The sequence below is a fragment of the Necator americanus genome, chromosome III, assembly GCF_031761385.1.
Source record: "Necator americanus strain Aroian chromosome III, whole genome shotgun sequence".
Taxonomy (NCBI): Eukaryota; Metazoa; Nematoda; class Chromadorea; order Rhabditida; family Ancylostomatidae; genus Necator; species Necator americanus.
Window position 1 is genome coordinate 33,403,073 of NC_087373.1, and position 24,112 is coordinate 33,427,184.

Consider the following 24,112-nt stretch of genomic DNA (forward strand, 5'->3'; position numbering starts at 1 on the left):
CGGTGTCTGAGGAGAGCAGACTTGGATAGCTTCGTTTCGGTCGTTGAAATACCACCGAACAATTTGAAACGTCAGTTAGTTCGGAATCGTTTGTACGATACCATCTGTACCACACCGAACTGTATTATTTGTCCCACCGGTAGACCAGGAGACTGCTTGAGATCCGGGGTATTCTACCTGATTTCTTGCACGAACTGTGGCGACAAGTATATCGGTGAAACGGCACGACCGCTGTATGTCCGCATCAAAGAGCACGTGAGCGGCAAGAATAGGTTACGAGAATGGACACCTTTAGGTGCCCATAGAACACAAAAACACGACGGAGCCGATTTTGAAATTAGGGTCCAAATCTTAGCGCACGAAACAAAACGTTGGCTCGAATGGAGGCATTTTAGATCCAAGCCAAAAACCCTAAAATGAACCGCAAGGGTGAATGTCTGTCGATAACGCGGGAACTCGCGCCATATCTCGAATGGTTCGTCCGAATGTGACATTCGAACCATTCGACCTCGTGATCGATCAGTCAGCGGTCCATGCTAGGCGTCTCCGATATAAGGTGAGCATTCAGTGTAGTCGCTAAATTTGTGATTGAAAGTAGGCGTGGAGTCTATCAGTTTAGTTGTGGAGAGGTTGGTCGTTTGAATTGTAGATTGAATATCGCCCTTTTCAGGCTCTGAAGAAGGCGATATAGCCGAAACGTTAGCCAATAAATTTGTTTAACAACCTCGTTTACAGCTTATCAAACTCGATAATATAAATTCAACTATGCCGAGGTTCATTGAAAGTCGAACTTCTCAACAAATTTTAATCCTCAAATGAGAGTCATAAAGTCGCACAAGTAGGTGCAAAATCCACTCTGTATTAGTCATAATGAATATATTTTACCATGTTACTATTCAAAAAAAAATATGTGCGCCACAAAAAAAAATCACATTTGAAACGTATCACATACTGTCTAAAACAATTACGAGCAAATTAACAGTAAAAAAAAGTACAGTACGTTGGTTATAGTTTCTGGTGGTCTCTAGGAAAAGCTGATATTTCTTCAAACAATGAGAGTAAATGACAATGTAACCACGAATTATTTGTTTAGGAACGAGGTGGGTGCTAATGAAAAATCCATAGCCTCTACCAAAATGAACTGAATTGAGATCAAGACCGTGAAACAACCGATCACATAGGTTTTTTTTACCGCTAATTATGGTAGACGCAACCAAAATTATAAGGATACATGTAGGCTATAACCAAATAACTAAGAAAAAAAAAACTCCTACACAATAGATTATTCTTTTAAAAAAATATGTAAGTATGAGGTTATGGTACGCTGTACTTGTGGAGAAGAGCGGGCTCACTATCCTATCCTTACTAATCTGAGCCAAGCCGCTCCGTGACGAGACGTACTTCGTGACGCTGAAAGTACATAGGCCGTGTGATGTCATTGGTTGTGGTCAAAAATTTCCATGGTTCGTACGAGAGAGAATTTGAGTCGACCAGGTGTATGGTAAGGTCAAAACGACATGGAGCAGGGTGCAATTACGTAAGCGGCAACGCTCGAATCGATGCGGCGGAGAGTGGGACCGAAGGAAGACCTGTGCCACCACATTCTTCGCTGCACTTCACGATGGTGAAGCTAAACCTCAATCTACCAGTCATTTACTTCTAGTTCATAATAAGAGAGCATTCACCAGAATCTATCAAATATAAAAAGGACGTGTGATGAAAATGATGTGGTATTCCATTTGAATTCTATCTACAAATACTTCCGAGGCTACGTGAAGCGGCTGCGCTGGATGTGGCGCGCTAGACGGGGCGGTTGCGATCGAGGCGGGACCCTTCTTAGCTCCACCCGGGGTACCTGAGGCTGCCAAGAGTTCCACCTTGGTTGCAATAGTTATATACACTGTGTCGCTTATGTCGCTTATGCAACTGCACCGAGCTTCATTTCGTTTTAACTCTACTAAACATCGTTCTCGTATCTTACCTCTTTTGAACCTTTTGCTTGATTATTGGGAAACTTCATGAAAACCAGCTGATCACTGACATTGAAACGAAATCAAGGGAAATTTCCGGTACTCTTCTAAGAACCTCTAACAGCACTTTCTCTCGTAATCTTGTTAGGAACATGCATGCGATAGTCGGAACCGCTGCACCGACCCCTTTTACTTTTGGACGGTCGACGAAGGGATCCTCGTCATTTGAGCTACACCCCATGACCTAGACCCCCTTCACCTGAATAAGCTCCGGATCCTCCAAAGTTAGGACCCGCACCTGGTTACGAACAGCCGCTGATGTTCGTTTACTGCACAAATACTTGCAACTCACACTTTCCATCTGTGCTCGCAGCACCAGATCCGATTTGCAGAACGGATAAATGGTAGCTGGAACGTAGTCAAAGTTCGATTCACTGTCGAAACGCTCTGAACGTACGAACGAAGCTTGCGAAAACTGTCGTGGTGTGCGACGCCACGCCTAAAACAAAACTAAAACGTCTGCAGGAAAAAACTATTCCGCTAAGAAAAAAAAGTTGGTTACCCGAATGAAATTGATCAATCCACGAAATGACACCTCAGCAACAGTGGAAAGACTCATGGAATCACAATCGGAAGAAAGAAAGTGGCATAGGAGCATATCGCCTACACCGTTCGATGTTTCTTCGTTTCTTAAAAAAATCACAACCAGATATGTGACATTGTAAGATGAAGTGGTTAACAGAAGTTACTCTACCCTTTAATGAAACACTGATCATCCTCGATTCGGAATGATCGAGACGCTATCTGTGAGGACAGAAAGAAACCTGGTACACAGTCAGCAGGAAAAACACATTCCTTCAGCTGAAAACTGGAAACTGAGAAAAAAGCACAGGATTACCAGAGGAAAAAAATCACTTTTCTTCTTCTTTCTTAATTTATTTTCATTTATTCTAACTCGTCTCATCCTATACATCGCATCTCTTATCCGTTCTTTTTCTGCTACCATAACAGTTAAGCAAGTAAGCGCATTGTACTATAGAAGTAAATTCTAAGGATTTTTGAGAAAATTGAGAAAAATGAACCATAACGTACAAGCAAACTAAGGAATACAGATTATAAAGCAAGACAGTGCAATAGCGGTATCCTAGGTCCAATGGTAACTATAATAGGTGCGATAGTCGATACTCCGACATCCTTCACCTTTACACGATTAGCGAAAGACCCTCTTCACTTTCGAAAGGAATCCTCATCACTTAAGCTGCACCCCATGTGCTAGACCCCTTCACTTGAGGACGGTCCCATTCCTCTCTACCGCATCTTTGTGGAAATGAATGGGGTGCCACGGGTCCCACGGCGTCGGATTGGTGCGCCGACGCCAGAAAGCTATAGTCGAGTTGAAGGCATCACCCCACGAATCTGGGGTGGTACGGGTTTTAGGTGTGTTATGACTAAATGGGGTCGTAGATTGTAGAGAAGAGGGTGATTCCATCCTTTTCTCCGTAACTGCCGAAAAAAACTGTCTATTATCTACGAAGAGTTGTATTGCAGCGCGCCAACCTTGTGCACGCGCCGTTTTTGTTACGGCGATTAGGAAGAGATGAACGGAATCACCCTCTTCCCCACAATCTACGACCCCGAACAGCCATAACCCACCTGAAATCCGTACCACCTCAGATTCGTGGGGTGATGCCTTTAAATCGACCTACACTTACACTCGGGACCTCAGTGATCTCTGGCGTCAATCTGTAGCAAGCAATGGGCGCGCCTCGATCGTTACCGTCACCTCAACCGCGTCACATAGCGTAACGCCGTCTACGCAATTCCACTTCATGTTTCAGGCCGTTTTAACCCGACTATAGCTACCAAATTAATATTCATAACTCAAGTAACGGTTGAAAATCACCCCGTACCGTACTAAATGAATTGACAAATAAATAAATGTAATAATAAAGAGTTTGCATAGTTTCACCTCACTATATGATGAACAGTAAAGAAGTAGCAAATGTGAGCTCTCCGCTGCAAACGACAATGAGGGATGCTTGCACAGTTTTTGCGAGATTCCTGCGTCATTTTGAGAGCTCTTGCGACAAATCAAACGCGTCACGTCAACTCATTGTGGCGTATGACTTTTCGCTCTGCACCACATTTAAAGAGAACCAATGAGAACAGCTTTAAACGACTGTAACTCGCCTTCAATAAAGGTATCGATCGAATTTGTGCAAGCAACTGTAACACTTGTTTGATGTTTGATTCGGAGAAACAAAGTGATTTGAATGTCAATGAACATTCTGCATCTATCGGTAGTACCGAAGCAGCATGAAACAACACCGGAACATCACCATCTGGTGCACTTTCCAGGATCAAACCCTTCACAGCGAGTTCCTTGAAACGACGTAACTCGTCCAATTCGGAAGAAATTATCGCGAATCGTCTGAAAAGTCCTGGATATGGACAAGGACAAAATCAGAACATGTGACAGCACATTAGAACAAGCTTCTACCTTGGTTTATCCAATGAAAATTGAGCTTTGTAGACATCGATGATGATTCCATGCTCTTCTGCTCGTAACCGAACCATCACTGGCGTCTTTCGTAGGCAGTTCCGATAATTTGTAATGAACTCATAGTTGCGTCGCTGCACAACACGAAGCGTCTTTAGGTCCTGCAACAAACACGGTATTACGGTATATTACGGTATCCGTCGCTAGCGTGAGATGAAAATTACCGAAATTGGATTTGAAAAATGGAAATGTCAGGAAAAAAAACTAGCCTTAGGCTCTATCAGTTGATAAACCCTAAGAAGAATGTGAGATGGGAGATCGTTCAGCATAAGAACGGCAGTATCCTGTAAAGAATAATGGAATGGCACGTTGTATTTATGTTACGTTCTTCATGTTCATTTTTCCTTCAAAAAAAAAAAAGACAGTATGAGGTGGAAAGGGGTTGAGGGGAACAGCAAGGATAATCCCGTCAACATTTTCCAAAGAAAGTTCCGGGTCAGCGTTTCGCTTCAAAAATAAGGCTCCAGTAACACAACAAAAACTGTTGCTCATTGTTTTGTCAACAAAACAAGTTAACATATCTAGGTTACAGGTGATCTTATGGTGTCATAAGGGCTGCGTTCGCAAAAATTTTCAATTTTAAATTCTTTACACTTTTTGGTTTTGTTCTGATGGTTTTCGGAGCATGGTTTTCAAGAATAGTAGGGAAAATGCGGAACAGCAATCACTAGTCCAAGAATCAGAGGTCTCGAGAGCACCTGAGGTATCATTTCACGCAACCACACAACTCTCTGCACCCATAGAAGTGACCGAATGAATCGATTTAAAGTGGATTAGTTATGAAACGACACGACAATGAAACTCGTTACGCCCGTACAGGAAATGAAATTCGAGCGAATTCCAGGCACTTTTTTTCGCACAGAAGCTCGTCACGTCATCTTGCGCCATCGAAACTACGTCCCTTTACTGTCCCCTTTTATATCAGAATATTTTATTTTCTCTTAGCAAGTATATTCGCCGAATATTATTATTTTGGACGCCGAATGTGTTCAACAAGGTGACCGCTATGAGCTTTCGAAAAGTGAGGAAGACCAGGGAAGTTTCAGAATACTTATGCTTGAAAAAAAAACATATTTGCTTCATCAAAGGCTGCATAGCAGGGAATTGATGATGTTCGGATCTTTCCACGAAAAACCGGCGTAAAAGATATAGATTTTGAGTATTGTCACCGTTTCGACCTACGCTTTTCCTTTCGTTACTTGTAAAATCTAATTATTATCACAAAAACGGTAACGAAATATATTCCGTATGTTTTTAGTTCGTCATATTGTATAGCACAGGATAATTTTGGCTTCACGAATCATTTCAGGAAAATTCAACACATCTATGGTGTACGAAATCACAAGAAAATCACGTCACAAAATCAAAGGTCATGTGATTGCGATTTTCTTGCATAGTGTAGCCATAAAATAGTGAGTGTATGCACCACCAGCTGACCGTAAACACTGTATGAAAGTGCAACGGACACTTTGCAACTTCAGCGCCTTGCTGCGGCCGATCAAATGGCTCGTATTGACTTTCGGGAGTAAAATTTGGCTCCATCAATGGAACGTCCCCTTTTTGATAATCTTTCGTCGTAATATGACACGGATGCGTGAGTATCCGTATCGTATTGCTATGACGGTGATCCGAAACATTTGCGAGTTCTTAATCTGATACCGAGAAATAACTGACAATTTGAGAGAGAAAAACGACTGTACTTGAACTCCTTTGCAAATCAGAGGAATTCCTCAAGTGCCGTTTTGAAATCTGAAATGGAGATAGTAATTCTACGCTGTGGATTGCATAGTCCGGATCCATCAACCCCGTGGATTTACATAAACCGCTGTGAAAAGTCCCAGCATTCTCTCTGATGAGTCACTGTGGTGTTGCTTATTTTGTCTTTCTTCTCTTTTAGAGAATGCCTTTCCACGAAACATAAAGGCAACACACCAAAAAATTGACGATAATGAGATCTCTGCACGAAAAAAATAGGATAATGGGTGTAAATTACGAACATGAACGTGTGTGTGTGTGTGTGTGTCACGCTCAATTCTTGCTAATCATCTTGAAAAACGGCATGGAAGACGGGCTTTGTGCTCGAATTTCCTACGAAGTACCTTATAACGCGCCACCACTGCACACGTGCAGCACCTTCAAGCGAGCGTACAAAAATCAATGAGGTTTTCTCAGCAGCTAATTCAAACGAAACTAATGAATGGGCTGCTAAAGCGGCGTTATAAGTTAAAAAAGAAATTTGAACACGAAGGCCATCTCCAACGCTGTTTTTCAGGATGACCGGGAAGAATTGAGAGTGAATCACAATAATAGTCGTAATCTACACCCACTATCCTATTTTTTTTTCGTGCAGAGATTTCATTATCGTCAATTTTTTGGTGTGTTGCCTTTATGTTTCGTGGAAAGGCATTCTCTAAAAGAGAAGAAAGACAAAATAAGCAACACCACAGTGACTCATCAGAGAGAATGCTGGGACTTTTCACAGCGGTTTATGTAAATCCTCGGGGTTGATGGATCCGGACTATGCAATCCACAGCGTAGAATTACTATCTCCATTTCAGATTCTAAAATCACATTTGTAGAGTTTCTGTGATTTGCAAACGAGTACGTACGTAATCGTTTTTCCTTCTCAAATTGTCAGTTATTTATCGGTATCAAATCAAGAACTCACAAATGTCTCGGATCACCGTCATAGCAATACGATACGGACACTCACGCATCCGTGTCATATTACGGCGAAAGATTATCAAAGAGGAGCGATTTTCATTGATGGCGCCGAATTTCACTGTGAAAAGTCAATAGGCCGGCGATATGATCCAGCACAACACGGCTGAGATGAAGCTGCAAAGTGTTCGATGCACTTTCAGACAGCAGGTCGACGGTCAGCTGGTGGTGCATACACTCACTATTTTATGGCTACACTGTGCAAAAGAAAACAACAATCACATGACTCCAAGACTTGCTACGTGTCACGAGATTTTCATTTCATTTCATCCACATTAGATGAGTTGAATTCGCCTGAAACGACACAAGAAGCCAGAATTATCCTGTGGTATAAAATATAACGAATTAAAAACATACGGAGTATAATTTGTTCCCGTTTTTGTGATTAATAATTAGATTTTACAAGTAAAGAAAGGAAAAGCGGTTGGAGAAAAGATAGCAACTTCGCTTCGAGCGCTCAAACAAATTTTCTAAGTGCAAAACTAACGAAAGGCGAACTGGTAGGTAACAAAGTAGGTGCGGTGAAGGTAAGTGGAGAATGCATCGTTGAAACAAAAACGAAGCGAGAGGATGACAAGAGGATGATGACGGAAGCAATTGTGGAGAAGTAGCGGGCAGAAAAAAAAACAGGCAGATGAATCATACATTACAAGTACAAATAGAGAGAATGAAAAGAAAAAAGAAGAAGTTGCAGAAAAGAAACGAAAGGGGAAAACGCTAAACAACACAACGAACCGATAGATCGATAAGTATAAATGTGATGAATGGTTGTTGGAGAACATCTGTTGTAAGGTAAGAGTTTGTAAACATGGGAAAAGAGTTGAAATGAGGCGAAAAAAGAGTACAGATAGAGATGTGAAGACATAAAAGTGATCAAATAAGAATACCTAGCTAATTACATAGAGAATTAGAAAAAAAAAACCGAAGTTTGTCAATAGTCAACGAAGTTTTTCAGCGGAACAAGCTTTAGAAGAGAATAAATACAAATAAAACAAATAAAATAATAAAAACGAACAAAATATAACAAAAACAAAAAGCAAATGAATTAATGGTTCCAAGTTATAATAATCACCAAACGACAATTAAATGAGCTGAAAGAAAAACACATAATACAAAAATAAAGATAAAAATATAGAAAAATACAAGAAAAATACACATTATATGAATTGGAAAGATATGGATGCAAACATACACTAACATACTAGAGGCAGTGGGTCCAACGCGGAAGTGTGGCTGTTGATGTGATGTAATGTTGGGTTACGATATTTACGCCTTCCTCTTCAACATCAAACAACTTTCAGCAGTCTCATTGGTGAAAATATCCGCTCATTTTTTTGTTTCATGAATAACAATGAACAACCTACGGAGATTTACGAGCAATTTCTACACGCTGTTAGATTTCAAAACAGTATTCGCTTGGATTCGCTTGGATTTTATGAGAGGTAGGTAGGTTCAATGAGACGCGTCTGCGTATCTGCGCTGGTCCATCTTTAGAAAAACCGTGAGCACCAGTGTACGGAGCAAATTTAAAAAATTTCATTGTTGTAAGGTATTAAACCGGAAATTAGGTGAATAATCCCTTCGATGAGTCAGCAATGAGTCATACTAGTGGTTAATAGTTAGTCCTACATGGAACGCCTGTTTCCAAGAATTTTTGTGAATATCCTCATTTCATCTAATTCGGGGAGTAGCCCTTTAAATCACAGAGAAATATCAAATTATATCAAAATAAATGTAACGAAATATTAAAATAACACTAATATATAAAAAAATAAGTAAAATAAATAAATAATAATGAATAATATACATTTCGAACAGTATATCAGAAAGCTATTGACGACATTACGGTGGTAAATAAGGAGTTTGTATTTTTAAAAAGGTTAGGAGATGAAAAGAGAAGCTTCCTTATACGATTTCCATATTTCAGCGTAGCTACAGTCGGATGGGGACGATCTGAAGTCTGACGACCATTGCGTAAATAGTTCCTGTCCAGATGGGACCCTCGGAGCGCTCCGATATGTGTAAGGGTCCCATAGCGTTACCGTCTGGAACAACGATTGTGGACGAGTTTCCACGCGCACAGCCATATGTAAGCAGCGCACCGTTCAGTATGCAATATTTATACGATTTCCATATTTCAGCGTAGCTACAGTCGGATGGGGACGATCTGAAGTCTGACGACCATTGCGTAAATGGCTCCTGTCCAGATGGGACCCTCAGAGCGCTCCGAGATGTGCAAGGGTCCCATAGCGTTACCGTTAGCGCTTGTTTAGACATGACTGCGTCAAGCAGTTATGTGAAATTCTCACAGCTGCCACAAACTAATCGTTTGCGACAAATGCTGCCAGGGCAGTGCTCTTTATCAGCTTCTCCTTTGTTTTGGTCTACTGCTGGGTACGGTAAAATATGGCTGATGCATAAATACACTAAATTACATATTAATGACTGAATAAGGGGATTCTACAGTAACAGTTTTACAGAAATCCAGAAATAGTTAGAAACCGGAAATTCGTCATTAATTAAATAAGCAGTGATGGAAAATCTGGCGTTCAAACAGTTCGAAAGTTAAAATGATTGTAATAAAGGTTATGAAAAGTGTAAGCAGCAACGGGGAACGAGAGGAGAAGGAGGAGGAGGAGGAGGAAGCAGTTCGGCCGACTGCTGGCTTACCAGCTATCTCAGATTCACATGTGTTTCAGCACAGGGGGGAAGCTTTTGTCAACGGGCTCTGCCAACTGCCGAGTACATCATTGGAAATAGAAGAGAACAGCACAGGAAAATCGCTGAAGAGTAGCTCAGATAAAGGCGGCTAAAGATCTTTTATTAACAAAGAAGTTTATCCGCAGGGATAACGGACTAATCCCAAGGTCATTTCCACTGCAAACGTCAGATTAATTCTCGGATCTTTGAAAAGAAAAAGTCATTTTTCAATGGGAAAACTACGTAGAGCAAAGGGAAAAACAAAGCCCAGTTAGGTCCATGAAATACTGCCGACCCAAACAATTACGAGGATTTATGGTGCAATACGTTCTTTGTTTTTTCTTGGACTGCAAGGATTCTATTTATTTAACAGCAACGTCAGGATGAATAGGATGAACGAATCGAACGCTCTGCACCACCTGGTTGGATTGATCAGGGCGAAAATTTCAGTGGTCCAACATTGTGGGAAACGCTTCATATTGTCGGGTCAGCTCACGTGGACCTGTTTACATACATTTACATATATTTATTACAATTTACACTATTTACATATATTTATTTACTTTTTCAATTTTCACCTGTTGATCCCATCGCTTCCCATTTAATTAATTAATTAACAAATTAATTTTATTTCACGTTAGGGAACATGGGAATATGAAGGGAAATCCGAGATAGGAATTCCTCAGTTTTTCATGTCCTTCAGGGATCATCTGCTTTACTGACTATTCCAGTAGGTCATCATTTCCCTCTTTTTCATCATTTTTCCATCATCTCTATAGATAAATAGATGGACGAATAAATAAATAAAAACAAATAAATTAACAAACAAATAAACAAATAAAGTCAGAGATATGGATGAAAAATGCAACCAGCTCACCTGAAAGTGAGAACAAAGAAATGGCTACTTTCTCGTTTTTTTTTTCGAATCCTGGGAAAGAATGAAATCTATTAGTTATTTCTGTTCATTGACTGATGGGTCTGTATAAAATCCACATCCAGAGCTGAAATCATGTGCGTGTTCACCGTGTTGACATACTGTAGCAAGCAAATCAAACCGGTTTAAGAGTCAGCACAGGATCAGAACTTCTGCAACGAAAACAACCTACCAGATTATCTCTTCTAAACTTCTTTCCAACGTTTTCGCTTGTGAATTTCAATTTTTATTCAACAAGCAACAACAACAACAACAAAAAGAAATTACAATCAACAATTTAGCCACCAAAAAAAGTCGGAAAGACCTTTGTTCATCCATTTATCTGGCACATTGTTTTTTTTCCAGCTCAGAAGTCGAAAGAATGGGATTTTAAAAAGTTCACCGCTGTGGAAAAGAAGCTCATGGGACAACGCAGTTCTAAAAATTTTATCATCGTAGAGTTTTTTTTTTCTTTAAAAAAAATCAACGAGATATACGTAGTGCTCGAAAATGAATAGATGGAGAAATTCTGGAGCGAAAACTAACTGATTCCGTCATGAATCCATAGGATTGTTGTGGAAAAGACGGAGGCGAATGGAGGAGGGGGGGAGGAATTGGAATAAAAAATAATAAATAATAAATAAAGTAAATAACAATAAGCTAACTCACAACAATAAAAAGTAAATAATAATAATATGCGCATACATAAAATATAGCAAATAAAAACGATGGAAATAAATATATACATACAGTAAAAAAGTACATACAGTAAAGTAAAGTAAAAATATAGAATATAAAAACAACGTATAAATTACAATATATGTAAGCAACAACACATAAATAAACATAAATATTAGTCGAATATCAAAATACTAATCGAATCGAATATCGAAAAAGAAATTTGAGTTCATCTCTTACTTCTTATATATGAATGAGTCCATTGTTCTATCGAACAATTCCATTCCAGAAACAAATAAAAATAAAAAAATAAATTCGTTTATTTCTTTATTTTATTTATCCAGTGTTCTATCTAACAAATCCATTAGTTTTTCATTCCTGTCAAACTTGAAACAAATAAAAACAAATAGAAATGTTTATTTATTTATTTATTTAATTTATTTATCCATTGTTCTATCTAACAATTCCATTAGTTTTTCATTCCTGTCAAACTTGAAACAAATAAAAACAAATAGGAATGTTTATTTATTTATTTATTTAATTTATTTATCCATTGTTCTATCTGACAAAGATTCCAGACCGATCCGATAACGTGAACTCTTGCAGTCTGCTGCCTTATTCATTTCGTGAACATCTGTTCGTGTTTGCAGCCGTGCAACGTTGTTTTCAATCTTCTGGCGATTTAGCATTAACAGTCAGGAACTGCTTGGTCTGCTTTCAATAATTTCAGGATTGATTTCCGTTTTTTCTTCCGTAGAAGCCTTTCTGGAGAAATATCAGCTGTGAAGTTGTGAAGTTGCACCGTTTGCAAAATCTAAGAAAAAATGTTCTAATTCGTGTACTTGCTGAACTCTAAGCTGTAATCCTTCTAGTCGCCTCTGATCACAAATGAGCCTTTGCACTGAATATATGAAAGTTGACAGATGTCACTGAAAAGAATGAGAAGCAGAGCAGGAGAAAAAAAAAGGAGTGAGGATTTCATGACTTCATAGGAATGACGGTTTTTCGAGAGACAAGTCCGGGATACTACTCACCTTCAAAGTCCTGGTGTGTTCAAGAATTATTAAAAATCCTCCGTTCTATGGACCTTTATATGTAATCAATCGCTTGGTGTTTATTATTTATATTTTATTTCGTTATTTTTTATGTTTATTTATTGTTTATTTACTATTTCACACAACATAAGCGAAGTCGAGTCAAAACAGTAGTGTAGTAGTTGCGTAAACGGCTGCGCTCAAAGCGGTGCGATGGAGGGTAGCGGTTAGTATCTGGTGCGTGGGACCCTTGCTAGCACCATTCATCGCTGCAGTGCGCGATGGTCCCATTCCGATTCCAACCGTTTTCTTCTCCGCATCGCTTCGATTGCACCCTCTTACGCAACGGCATCGTGCTTCATGTCGTTTTGACCCGACTATACTTTACTCGACAGGTCCTTATCGCTTGTCGCGGTCGCCCGCATTTTCGCCGAGGCGCGTCGTCTTTAAGCATAGCCCTGCCCAACCTTCTCGATCTATAGAAAGAGCTCGCACAGAATCCATCCATTCGTCCATACGCCCACATCATGGCTTGCAGAACTTGGGATCTCGTGTTAATTCCCTACCGACGCCAGATGATCCGAAAACCTCAGGACGACAAGATTCAGCAGTGACGACAACATTTGGAGTGTTGTTACCAAGGATTCCAGGCTTCCCCTGGGAATTTTTCCTATTTTGGTTGGGCTTTGGGTGTATGGTGGCTTTGGGTGTATGGTTTTTTGCAATATCTGAGTAACTTCCACCTTATAATTGTACAAGTTATAGTAGGATCAAAACGACACGAAGCACGTACGCAACTGCGTACGCAGCTTCTCTCGAGGCGGTGCAGTGGAGCGTAGCGATTTGGAGCGAACTGGAACCATTGCTGGCACCATCCATCACTGCTGTTTGCGATGGTCCCATCTCGGTCCCAACTGCTGCTTCCAACGCGCCGTTTCGGGTGCTTACGCAAATGCACCGTGCTTCATGTCGTTTTGACCCGACTATATATTGTTCGTACGTCTCCATATTAGATATGCGTATATGTCTAGCGTAATAATCAAATCCCTGATTGCATTTAGTGCATGCGAAATCATAGCAGCGAGGTACCAATCAGATCGTATACGCGGCCCCGAAAATAAGTATATTTTCTAATAATCTAGAGAATCCATAGAAATAATACATGGCTCAAAAACTCCAATATCATAAGAAGTAAAAAAAGGATAAAAGGATAAAGTCACTGGCGTATAAATCCACTTGGGATGTGCCAACGCGCTTTACTGGAATTCGTAATCGTTGAGGTTTTTTTTTGGAACGCGTGTTGACCTATACAATGACTTGCAGGGACTAGCCGATGATCAAGTCAGTGTTTTATCCTCCCGGACAAGTTTGGTACCAATTTATCGACCCCGAAGGGATTGAAGGCTTGGTTTGCACTAGGGCGGTTTCGAACCCTCGACCGTGTGGCTACAACGGACCTCTACCCGACTGCGCCACACCCGCCCATATCATAAGAAGTAATAGTCTGTAATAGAGAAATGAGATTCGAAAGAGAAAACATCCTTTATCTTTCCTAAGATTTAAAGGCATCACTCCACGAATCTGGTGTGGTGCGAGTTTCAGGTGGGTTATGCCTATACGAAGTCGTAGATTATGGAGAAAAAGGTGATTCCGTCTATTTCTTCCTAATTGCCGTAAAAAACGGCCCGGAAGATACGGCTTCGAGCGTTCCGGCGCGCTATTTTCTACAACGAGTTCGATTGGAGCGCGCCAGCCTTTTGCACGCGCCGCATCTTCCGGGGCGCTTTTTACGGCAATTAGGAAGGACTCCTCTCCATAATCTATTTCCCCGTATAGGAACTCTCCACCTGAAATCCGCACCACCCCAGATTCGTGGGGTGATGCCTTTAAAGAAATCTAAGATTTACTTCAAAATCCGAACAAATGGTGTGGTTAAACAACAATCGAATAAAGCAGTGATTGATTCAGAGCTCATTCGGCAGGAGACTTGATTATCGTATGCTCAATGACTTCTCTCTCCAATTTTTGTTTATTGTCTATTCATGTCAATTACACTAACTAAATGCAGATGCCGCTTAGTCAAACAAAGACGTAGCACATTCAACGTTCAGTCTTGTTCCTTTTTTTTGTTTCTGGACTCCTTCTGATCCTGATGACTCCGATAGGATCCACTTGTTGGCTCATCGATGAGAAACCGCTTAAAAGTCATATATCTTGCTGCATCTGCATTTTATAGTGTTGGTGGGCAAGAGGAGTCGGGAGCCACAAAGTGGAACGTGGATTTGGGCAGCATCACACGTATCCAGCACGATTAAAGGCATCACCTCACAAATCTGAGGTGGTACGGATTTCAAGTGGAGTATTCGTATACGGGATCGTAGATTATGGAGAGCTGGGTGATTCCGTCCACTTCTTGCTAACTGGCCTAAAAAACGGCCCAGAAGATAAGGCTTGTGCATACGGCTGGCGCGCTCCAATCGAACTCGTTGTAGTAATTAGCGCGCCAGAACGTTCGAAGCCGTATCTTCCAGGCCGTTTTTTACGGCAATTAGGAAGAAATGGACGGAATCACCCCCTCTTCTTAATCTACGGTCCCCTATACGAATACTCCACCTGAAATCCGTATCACCTCAGATTCTTGGGGTGATTCTTGGGGTTGGTCCTGAAGTTCAGAAAAAGATCTCGAACGAGGATTTCTCACCTCCTGCAGCAGATGAATGACTGTCAACCCACAATACACTGCGTTATAAAGTGCCAACTTTGCTGTTCAAACCTAAGTGAAATTCTAGGGAACTCTGCTCTTTTTTGTTTCGTTTTTCGTCATACTTTACCAATGGTACTTTCATCAAATAAATACATTAATTAATATTAGGTTATTTACCACTACTTTTATTACTATCAGGTACTAATTGACAGTTTTCAAAAAGGAAAGGAAACTTTTCAAAAAACCTTCTTCTCCAAACGTATGGAGAAACCCTGTCTCGGCGCAATATTTGAGCTTTAAGTATTTCCTGAGATTTTTTGCAACATTTAAAGCGCATCATAACGCTGCCTTTGTAGCTACATGAAAAAAGAAAAAAAAACTTGAGAAAAAGAACCAAAACCAAATTTAAAGGCATCAACCCACAAATCTGAGGTGGTGCAGATTTCATGTGGAGTATTCTTATACGGGATAGTAGATTATGGAAAGGGGAGGGGGTGGGATGATTTCTTAACTGCCGAAAAAAACGGTCCGAAGGATGCGGCGCGTGCACAAGGCTGGCGCGCTCCAGTTGAACTTGTTGTGGAGAATAGCGCGCCGAAGCGCTCGAAGCCGTATCGTCCGTTCCGTTTTTTTACGGCAATTAGGAAGAAATGGACGGAATCACCCTTCTCTCCATAATCTACGACCCAGTATACGAATGCTCTACCTGAAAACCGTACTACCTCAGATTCGTGGAGTGATGCCTTTAAGAACTAATGCCTTCAACAGTGGTTTGCAACAAAATATACACATTCTCAGAAATGCAAATATTTCATTTTTGCTTCTGTTTTTGTAGAACAGAAAGAAGTTTTCATTATCTACTCTAATATTATCCACTTATATATTTATTGTTTACCCATAATTCTGTGACATTATTTATTTATCTACTGAGTTCTCACCGCGATTATTTTCAAGAAAATAACAGTACAATTGTCGCTGAAAGTAGAACTTTTTTGGTCTCACCTAGTTTCTGTACTGATCGACATTTATTGATCGATTTTTGATTGTCATATCAGAATTTTGTGTAGTTTCTCAATAAAGAATTAAAGGAACTAAATAGAAGAGGTAGTGAGAGGAAAGATCCGAGGACATAAACGGATTATCAATCATTAGATGTTTTCCAGAAAACAAGGAAATGTCTGCTTTGGCAGCTGTCTTGACAGTTATATACCGGAGAACGACAACATCTCAGAGATCGGTGGTAGAATAAGTGGGAAGAACAGAAATCCTAAGGAAAATCGAATTCAAAATTTAAAATTTCCAGTTTTTATCGAACATTGATTTCTGTAGCTTTGTTTAGGCAAAAAAGCTCAACAGCATTTTTACTCCACTGTAGTAAATTCTCAGGTTTTGGCCGCTAAGAGACCGTTTGTTTTTTTTGTGAGAAGAGGAAAACTTCATGATAACTTTCTCTCCATATAATTTATGGTTTGATATGTTCCTCGTCAGTACGTTGACCAAATCAGATCAACCTGAACAAATTGAACGGCTGAATAACTATGTGAAAAACAACCAGAACCACATATCAGCATGATGTTATTGGTGGGGCCGCGTATACAATTCTGATTGCTACCTGGTCATGGTGGCCCTACTTTTACTAAACACAATCAGGCATTAAAGTGTTGGCAGTGGGAACGTATACACTGCAATGTTATATGGGGAGGAGTACAGGAGTGTTACAGGAGCCATATACACTGCAATGTTATATGGGGCAAGGTTCCCATACACTGCAAACAGGTGCTGTCGTCCAGCACAAACCTGAAAGGTCAACTGCCTAAAGGGAACATGGAATCTTTGGCAACTACCATTTATTTCGTCACACTGAACTACCGGTCACTCTCATGTGAACCCCAACAAGCCGTCCTATCTAATATTTGTTTATGTGCCGTTTCCTGCCAGGAATTATGCATCAGAGATCAGCCCGTCACTCGTGTCGGAGATTACTATTATCTATAGCGGTGACGCTGATGAAAAGAATGGAAAGAAAAAGAAATAAAACTCAAACAAAAATAGTATTATCCAGCAGAGCGCAGGTCGGATAACGGTAACCGTCTGGTCCACTTATCTGAACCTCATCATCGCTTACGTTTAAGAAGAATCACCGACGCCGTCAGCTTACGTAACAGTGGTCAACCCTTTTGACCCGCGAGTGGGAGAGCAAGCGGAGGATGAGAACTGTCAAACTTCAACTCGATTACTCTCTGATAATGAACATTCCTCAATCATACATCTGAAAATTTTGAGTTGATTGGGACATCAAATTCGACTGTGACCACCGCCTTCTTCTCAACCTCAAGATACGGATCCACAAGAGAAATCGAGAAATCGAGGTGCTCCTCTTCAACCGAAAATGGATGGTGTGAAGCAGGTCTGAAAGGAGAACAATGCAGAACGGAATTCCCCAAACCTGTGTTTATTCATATTTGAGTACGAATCAGGAAGAAACATTATGCTAATTCCTTTACAAAGTGCATTCAGGACTCTACAAGAGAGGCGCTCTAGATTCTTATGCCGCGGAAAAAGTTTGCCTCTGCAACTGAGGAAACGAAATCCACATATAGCTCTGTATGTGTCGTCCGCAGCACTGGCGATTTCAGCCAAAAAAAGCAACTGAAAAGGAAGTTGCGCCGCCAACTGCAAAAAGATTGCAAAAGTGAATAGACATCAAGAGCGAAGAACTTTGAGAAGGCATGAGAGGAGAAGAATCTGCGGAAATCCTCTGCTTTACTGGAACAGTATGGCGGCAAGATTAAAAGATGTTCTTCAGTCGTCAACACTGCCAATGGAGTGGCCATCGGTGAAGCAATCTTTAAAATTTGGATGGACCAGTTCAAGACTTTGGTGAACCGGCAAGCGCTGTCACCTCCTGAACTCGAGTAGGTTCATGAAACGACATATGCGACTAACGAGGTATCACCGACCGAGTTGGTGCTCCTGATCTGCATCCAGAAAGTGAAAAATTGGAAATTTGGAGGATACAACGGAATTAGTGCAAAAATGCTAAAATAACTTCCTCCGTCTGGTATTCGGAGACACGCTATCATAATTTCTCTCCGCTAGAAGTTGTCGTCACGGACCCAAGGAAAGACCGAGGAATATCTTTGCTGCGCGTACAAGGTTTTGGAGCGTATTATCCTGGACCGACTTATAAAACATCGCAAAGAAGCAACGCGCGACGAGCAAGCTGGTTTTCGTTCTGCCCCATCTACGACTGACGAGGTATTCATCGTTAGGAGAGTAACCGAAATCTGGTAGCGGTACTCGAAGCCAAAGCAATTAGCCCTTCTGGGCTTTAAAACCGCTTCAGACTCTCCATGACGATTCCGTCTTCGCAACGCGCTTCGTGCGGATGGAGTGCGAGGAGAGTTGTTTTGCCTATTTGATGACATGAATCAACGAGCAACTGCTGTAGTTCGGGAATCAGCTGGATGTAAAACACTGCTTGAAGTAACCGGAGTAGGATAGGGAGCAGTGGCAGAACCAATCCTGTTAAACCTCGCCATCGATGACATCATGCGAGGAACAGTCGATCAGCGTCGTGGCGACATCGCCTTAGCACCATCAGTGTGCCCCTCGAGTACTCCGACGATGTTGCTATACTCGCGTAAAACAGAACGAAGCTTCAACATGTTGTCAAACTTGTATCAAAGAAGGCTGCAGCCTATGTACTACGTCTGCGCCCTGATAAGAGCAAGCAGATGTGGGTGTCTTCGGGATCTCTCTTCGAGTCGGGAATCAGGGTTGACGGAGTGTCGACCAAACTTGTCCACAAGCTCTATTACCCGGGCTTTCTGCTGAAGAACAACAAAAGCCGTGAGAAACGTATTCAACAGAAGTGCGCTAACGCCACTTCTGTATTTAACTCACTAACAAAATTCACGTGGTTGACCCCCATCATCAACGAAGTCAAGCTGCGAGTCTACCTATCTGCAGTTCGCCCCATCATGATGCACAGATCGAAGACTTGGGCAGCACTGTGATGGAGATGCTTGGTTGGAGCACGGAAAGGAAGCTACATACGTAGACGGTTGCTTGGCTATGTTTGACCTACAATATGCCACAATGAAGATCTTTACTCGGAAATCAATATGGTGTACCGGTGGGTGACAGATGGCAGATAACATCTTGCATCGCGAGCAAATGTGGCTACAGAAAATCGTTTTCGCTTCGTTGGTCATATATTAAGGAGATAGCCTTGTTTGACGAGTTCTGAAGAGTTTGTCGGATTAAAGCTAGAAGAGGCCACCTGACCGAAATTGGAAGTTCTGGACTGAGGTGGTGAAAACTGAGGGCACTCGGCGTGGGTGGACAGTTCAGACAAGAGGTAACGTTTCGTAGGATATGGAATAGCGACAAAATCATTGATTCTGTTCAAACTCTCGCAGAAGATCGAGAAGGTTCGGCAAAGCTTTGTTCAAGGATGACAACGAAGATGCGGAACATCGCGTTAGGCGATAATATCATGTCAAAATCAGGCGATAGTATGGTTCTCGGTACCTTCCCGTTACTTGCGTTGGTGATATCCATGTCGTTTTGCTTCATTTCTTCACTTGTATGGTCAACTGTAAAATGGCAGCCGTCTATAAAAAATCTGGTCGAAATTGATTGGAACACCGAAAAAGCACTGCTAGAAACAATGGAACATAAATCGTGGTTGACCACAGAATCAAAATAATCGGTAACTAAGACAAGTTGAAAGTTCTATTCGTTACCACACATTAATTATTCTCCGACTACGCGTTGATTGAATTTCTCACCTTTTTTCATTTTTATTAACTACAATGTCACTGTAGTTTGCTTTTATCGTATCTTGTACTACTCATCACCACTATCATCCCACAACTAAAATAATGTTTTGTAAGATTTATGTACATATACATCAAAGTAATAGTCCCCCGGCAACTTCGTACTGCCTTTTGTTTTGGTGCACCTACATTTCATTTGACATTATTTTCAGGGGTAAGGTGTAGTTCACGGATATGAGTGCGATCACGCTTATTTCTCTCGTGCGTATATTTTATATTAATATAATGAATAATAAATACCTTAAGATCATATCAAAATAATAATAATAATAATAATAATAATAATAATAATAATAATAATAATAATAATAATAATAATAATAGAACTATTAATGCGTACAAAATGGTGAACAATGTGGCAACATCGACATACTTATTCGCCGATTTGAAAATTGCATTTATCTGTTATCGTCTCATTGGATCCGCTAGTTGCACCCTCCGAAATTCATCAGTTCCTGTGTTAGTTCAAAGTGAAATCGAAAGGTACGCCTCGCTTTCAACAGAAGATAACGTTTATGGTAAAAGCGAGCCGTTTCATCGAGTTCTGTGTTTCTGGAATCTGGATGACCGGAATGTGAAGACACACAATGCAGGTAAGGCACATCTCCCTAAAACAGTGAAAACAAAGGATGAGAAATTTCCAATTTCATTGGAAAAAATCATGAAAATACGATAAACGACTACAGAGAAAGAGGTGACCTTTCTTTGATTCGAATCGTCCATTCACATCGAAGACGCTGCTGAGACAACAAACACATGTGCTTTTTTGTTGACTCGTACACTCGAGCGGTGTTGATGAATGCGCCAAAGACGCCATCAAACAAGCAAATAAACAATAGGTAATAAGAGTTTCGCTATCAATCTTTTTTCAAAAACCTATCATCTGATCACTACTCCCAACATCCTCCTCCAGATTCCTTTAAGGACAGCACGTCACAGACTTGATCCAGTGGGGAAACTTGATGGAAAACATTGAGTTTGGAGTGTAGATTAGAAAAATGTTCGTGGCCATGTTAAATTCCCTCTAATCATCCTGAAAAACGACGTGGGAACAACGTTTGTTCCAACGAGGTACGTTAGAACGCGCCGCGTCCACGAGCAAGCGGCCAAAGATCAATGAAGTCTCCTTGCAATTTTGTTGCGTTCTCTACATGAATAGATAGTGGTAGGGTTTTAGCTCACGATTATAAGGGTGATCACGCTGAATTCCGTTTAAAGGCAACGGGCCACGAAATTGAGGTGGTACGGAAACCCCAGAGGACCCATACACTTCGAATTGTAGATAACGGATTTCAGTGTGGCTCCGCTCAACGTTTCCGAATCGTCCTGAAAAACTGCGTGGGAACGGCATTTTTTCTTACGACGTACGTTAGAACTCACCTCCTTGTATAATATGCGGTCCCCTCAGCACCTCGTTCACCGGTTTTACTTGAGTAAGCTGGTGAGGAGTCGTCGACTGCTCGCTGGTAGACGCGTCACGTGCCAGGGGCAGACGACGTATCAATGAGTACTAAAGGGCGGAGCGTTCTCACGCACCTCGTAGGAACAAACGTCGTTTCCCACGGCATTTCTTAGGACGATTCCGGAACATTAAGCTGGCCCACGCTCATATTCGTAATCTACACTCTGAACACTATGTTTTCCCCCACAATACGTCAATTTCGTGCCTTTAAAGTACATAGGTGTTCTTGCGTCGGGAAAGCTGGAGATGGATCTGGCTAAGCGGACAATTCCATGTTATTACATCATTCAGCAAATGTCGCAAGCTTCAGAGGATATTTCATTTGAAATTTGAAAAAACGAAAAAATTTGAATCAACGTTTTTACATGAATACATGGGATTTTTTTATAATATGATCCTCTGAAAACTAGATCCAGGCGTTGTAACAATAACTGATAAGGTTTGAAAAACAATGGAAAACAAAAAAAAATTGTTCTACGTAACCTTTTTTTCCTTCTTTACCGGCTATCGTTCATAGCCGAAGTCTAACAGTATGAGCATAATATTTGCTACACTAGAATAATACAGTACCTATACATGTACATATTACTGTAGAATAGTTAGTTGATTTTCAACAGATCAATTTCCCCTGTGTTAAAAATACCAAAAGTAAACGATGACGATTATTTTGTTCAAAAATATTCCTTAGGAGGAACTCCTCCACCTTCAGTTATATTTTTTTTTTCCAAAGTTGGTGGTTTCTACTTAGGTACAGTCATCACCATCAAAAAATCTTAAAAACGTCAGGAAAATCTATGCTACGATCAGCTAAATTACATAAAATATAATAAATTACATAAATTACATAAAGTTACATAAAATTAAATCTCGATCACATATGTTTCTAGTGCGCGACACAGATTAAATTGCGAATATCGCATTAAGGCACAAGAGTCTACGAGTTCCAATCCCAAACTCCTACCATACGGTAGGTACTCCTGAGTGGAATAAATTAGCAGTGTTTTTTCCTCTGAATTTGAAATTATCGAGCTCTATCTTGCACCTCAAAACATATGTACGGAGGTTGAATAGAAAGACACGAAGAAAAAAGGAAGGAAAAAAAACTGTATCACAGATGAAAACAAAGAAAAACTAATACAAGATTTTTGTTCTCGTCTTTTTGAAAATTTCCTATCAAAACAATCGTCGTGGTTACCGTAACTTTCCAAATCGGTCGCTGTTTCAAATGGGGTTGTTCTTCCTTCTTTTTCTTTCTTTGCTTCTTCAGGTCAGGTGATCATAAGAAATGTTTTACAAACAATTTTTCACTCAAATATTATTTCCCATGGATATAACGAAGTGATACACATGTGCTCTGCACTTACGCAAAAATATCTCAGGATGACACGGAAATTCTCAGGACCACTCGACATTACGTTCAATGAATGGGAACCCGCTGCTGCTGCCTAGCGTTAGGATATGAATTCTGTTCAGTTCTAAAAAAAATGAGCGAAAAAAAGGAACAAATAAGAAATAAATAAATAAACAACAACAGGAATAGTAAGATAAATGGATAAAGTCCCTAGCGAATCAATGCGCTTAGAATACGCCTACGCGATTTACTGCAATTCATAATCGTTGAGGTTTTGGAACACGTCTTGGCCTACCTATATAATGACTTGTCCGGGAGAATGTTTGGAAGAATAAATAGTAAAATAAAAACAATAGAAATAAATATAGTAAGTAATTAAACGTGGATTTCTGTTGCTAAACACTTCGAAGCCGTTGAAAATCAGAAACAAGTGAGTGCTACAGGTGAATAGAACTGTACCTGTACAGATATGCTTAGTATCCTGACAAAAAGGATTTTAGATGTAAAAAAAAGATAGTGACAGGAGAAAATTATCGTACAAATTATCGTAATTTTGGAAACTCAATAATATTATTAACATTGTTGTGGAAACGGAAACAATCAGTTTTATGATAAGGAAATTTGGAAAAAGGATGCAACTACTAAGAAAACCGATAAATATAAATAAACTGATGTTGAGCGTTTTGGATTGTGGGAATAGATGTCATGAGAGGACTCTTCACTTTCTGGAGAACGACATGTTGATGCGTTTCCGCCACGAAAAGGACTGCGTCAGGCCCCACTGACAGTGAGTTCTTAACTATCCTGACATAGACAAATGTTTTTTTTTCTTTTTGGTGTACTATTTGTGTGTGCGAATAAATAAATAAATAAATAAAAACCGCTTCGATAAGTCCACTAGAGAAAAAAACTTATTTTTCATTCTGATCTCATTGGTATTCAAAGAAAATCGTTGTGGGCGATAAAGGAAGTGGTAGCGGGAAAGAACTGATGTGTCTTATAACTTTGAAATCCTCAATATAATAGTAAACTATGAAAAATATAAAACAAAACAGAAACAACCCATTCGCTTCCGTTTCATTTTTTTTTTTTGTCTTCAATGAAAGTTTAGTGAGAAACGAAAATGTTAATGACGGAAAATAGGTGTTGAGAAGAAGAAATTAAATAGAACCTTG

General features: G+C 40.3%; 3 protein-coding genes across 5 annotated transcripts; 2 read left to right on the forward strand and 1 right to left on the reverse strand.

Moving 5' to 3' along the window:
• Positions 1–1,365: 1,365 nt before the first annotated feature.
• On the reverse strand, positions 1,366–6,072 carry RB195_011805 (uncharacterized protein; the record flags this gene model as incomplete). 2 transcript variants are annotated; one of them, XM_064193376.1, is made up of 8 exons in its annotated part: positions 1,366–1,410; positions 2,323–2,469; positions 2,533–2,659; positions 2,725–2,831; positions 4,161–4,401; positions 4,471–4,631; positions 4,740–4,814; positions 5,968–6,072. In XM_064193376.1, the coding sequence occupies 8 exons, from the start codon at positions 6,070–6,072 to the stop codon at positions 1,366–1,368; spliced, it is 1,008 nt and encodes a 335-aa protein (XP_064050958.1). The 2 variants fall into 2 exon arrangements, with proteins under 2 accessions (XP_064050958.1, XP_064050959.1); XM_064193375.1 differs by lacking the exon at positions 5,968–6,072 and having other exon boundaries at positions 4,740–4,799.
• A 3,172-nt stretch (positions 6,073–9,244) lies between these two features.
• RB195_011806 (uncharacterized protein) lies at positions 9,245–10,064 on the forward strand (the record flags this gene model as incomplete). Of its 2 annotated transcripts, XM_064193378.1 has the most annotated exons (2): positions 9,245–9,340; positions 9,837–10,064. In XM_064193378.1, 2 exons carry the CDS (start codon positions 9,245–9,247, stop codon positions 10,062–10,064), a joined length of 324 nt encoding a protein of 107 aa, XP_064050960.1. The 2 variants fall into 2 exon arrangements, with proteins under 2 accessions (XP_064050960.1, XP_064050961.1); XM_064193377.1 differs by lacking the exon at positions 9,245–9,340 and having other exon boundaries at positions 9,840–10,064.
• An 8,953-nt stretch (positions 10,065–19,017) lies between these two features.
• On the forward strand, positions 19,018–19,299 carry RB195_011807 (uncharacterized protein; the record flags this gene model as incomplete). The annotated part of the gene is made up of 1 exon (XM_064193379.1): positions 19,018–19,299. One exon carries the CDS (start codon positions 19,018–19,020, stop codon positions 19,297–19,299), a length of 282 nt encoding a protein of 93 aa, XP_064050962.1.
• Between the last annotated feature and the right edge of the window lie 4,813 nt (positions 19,300–24,112).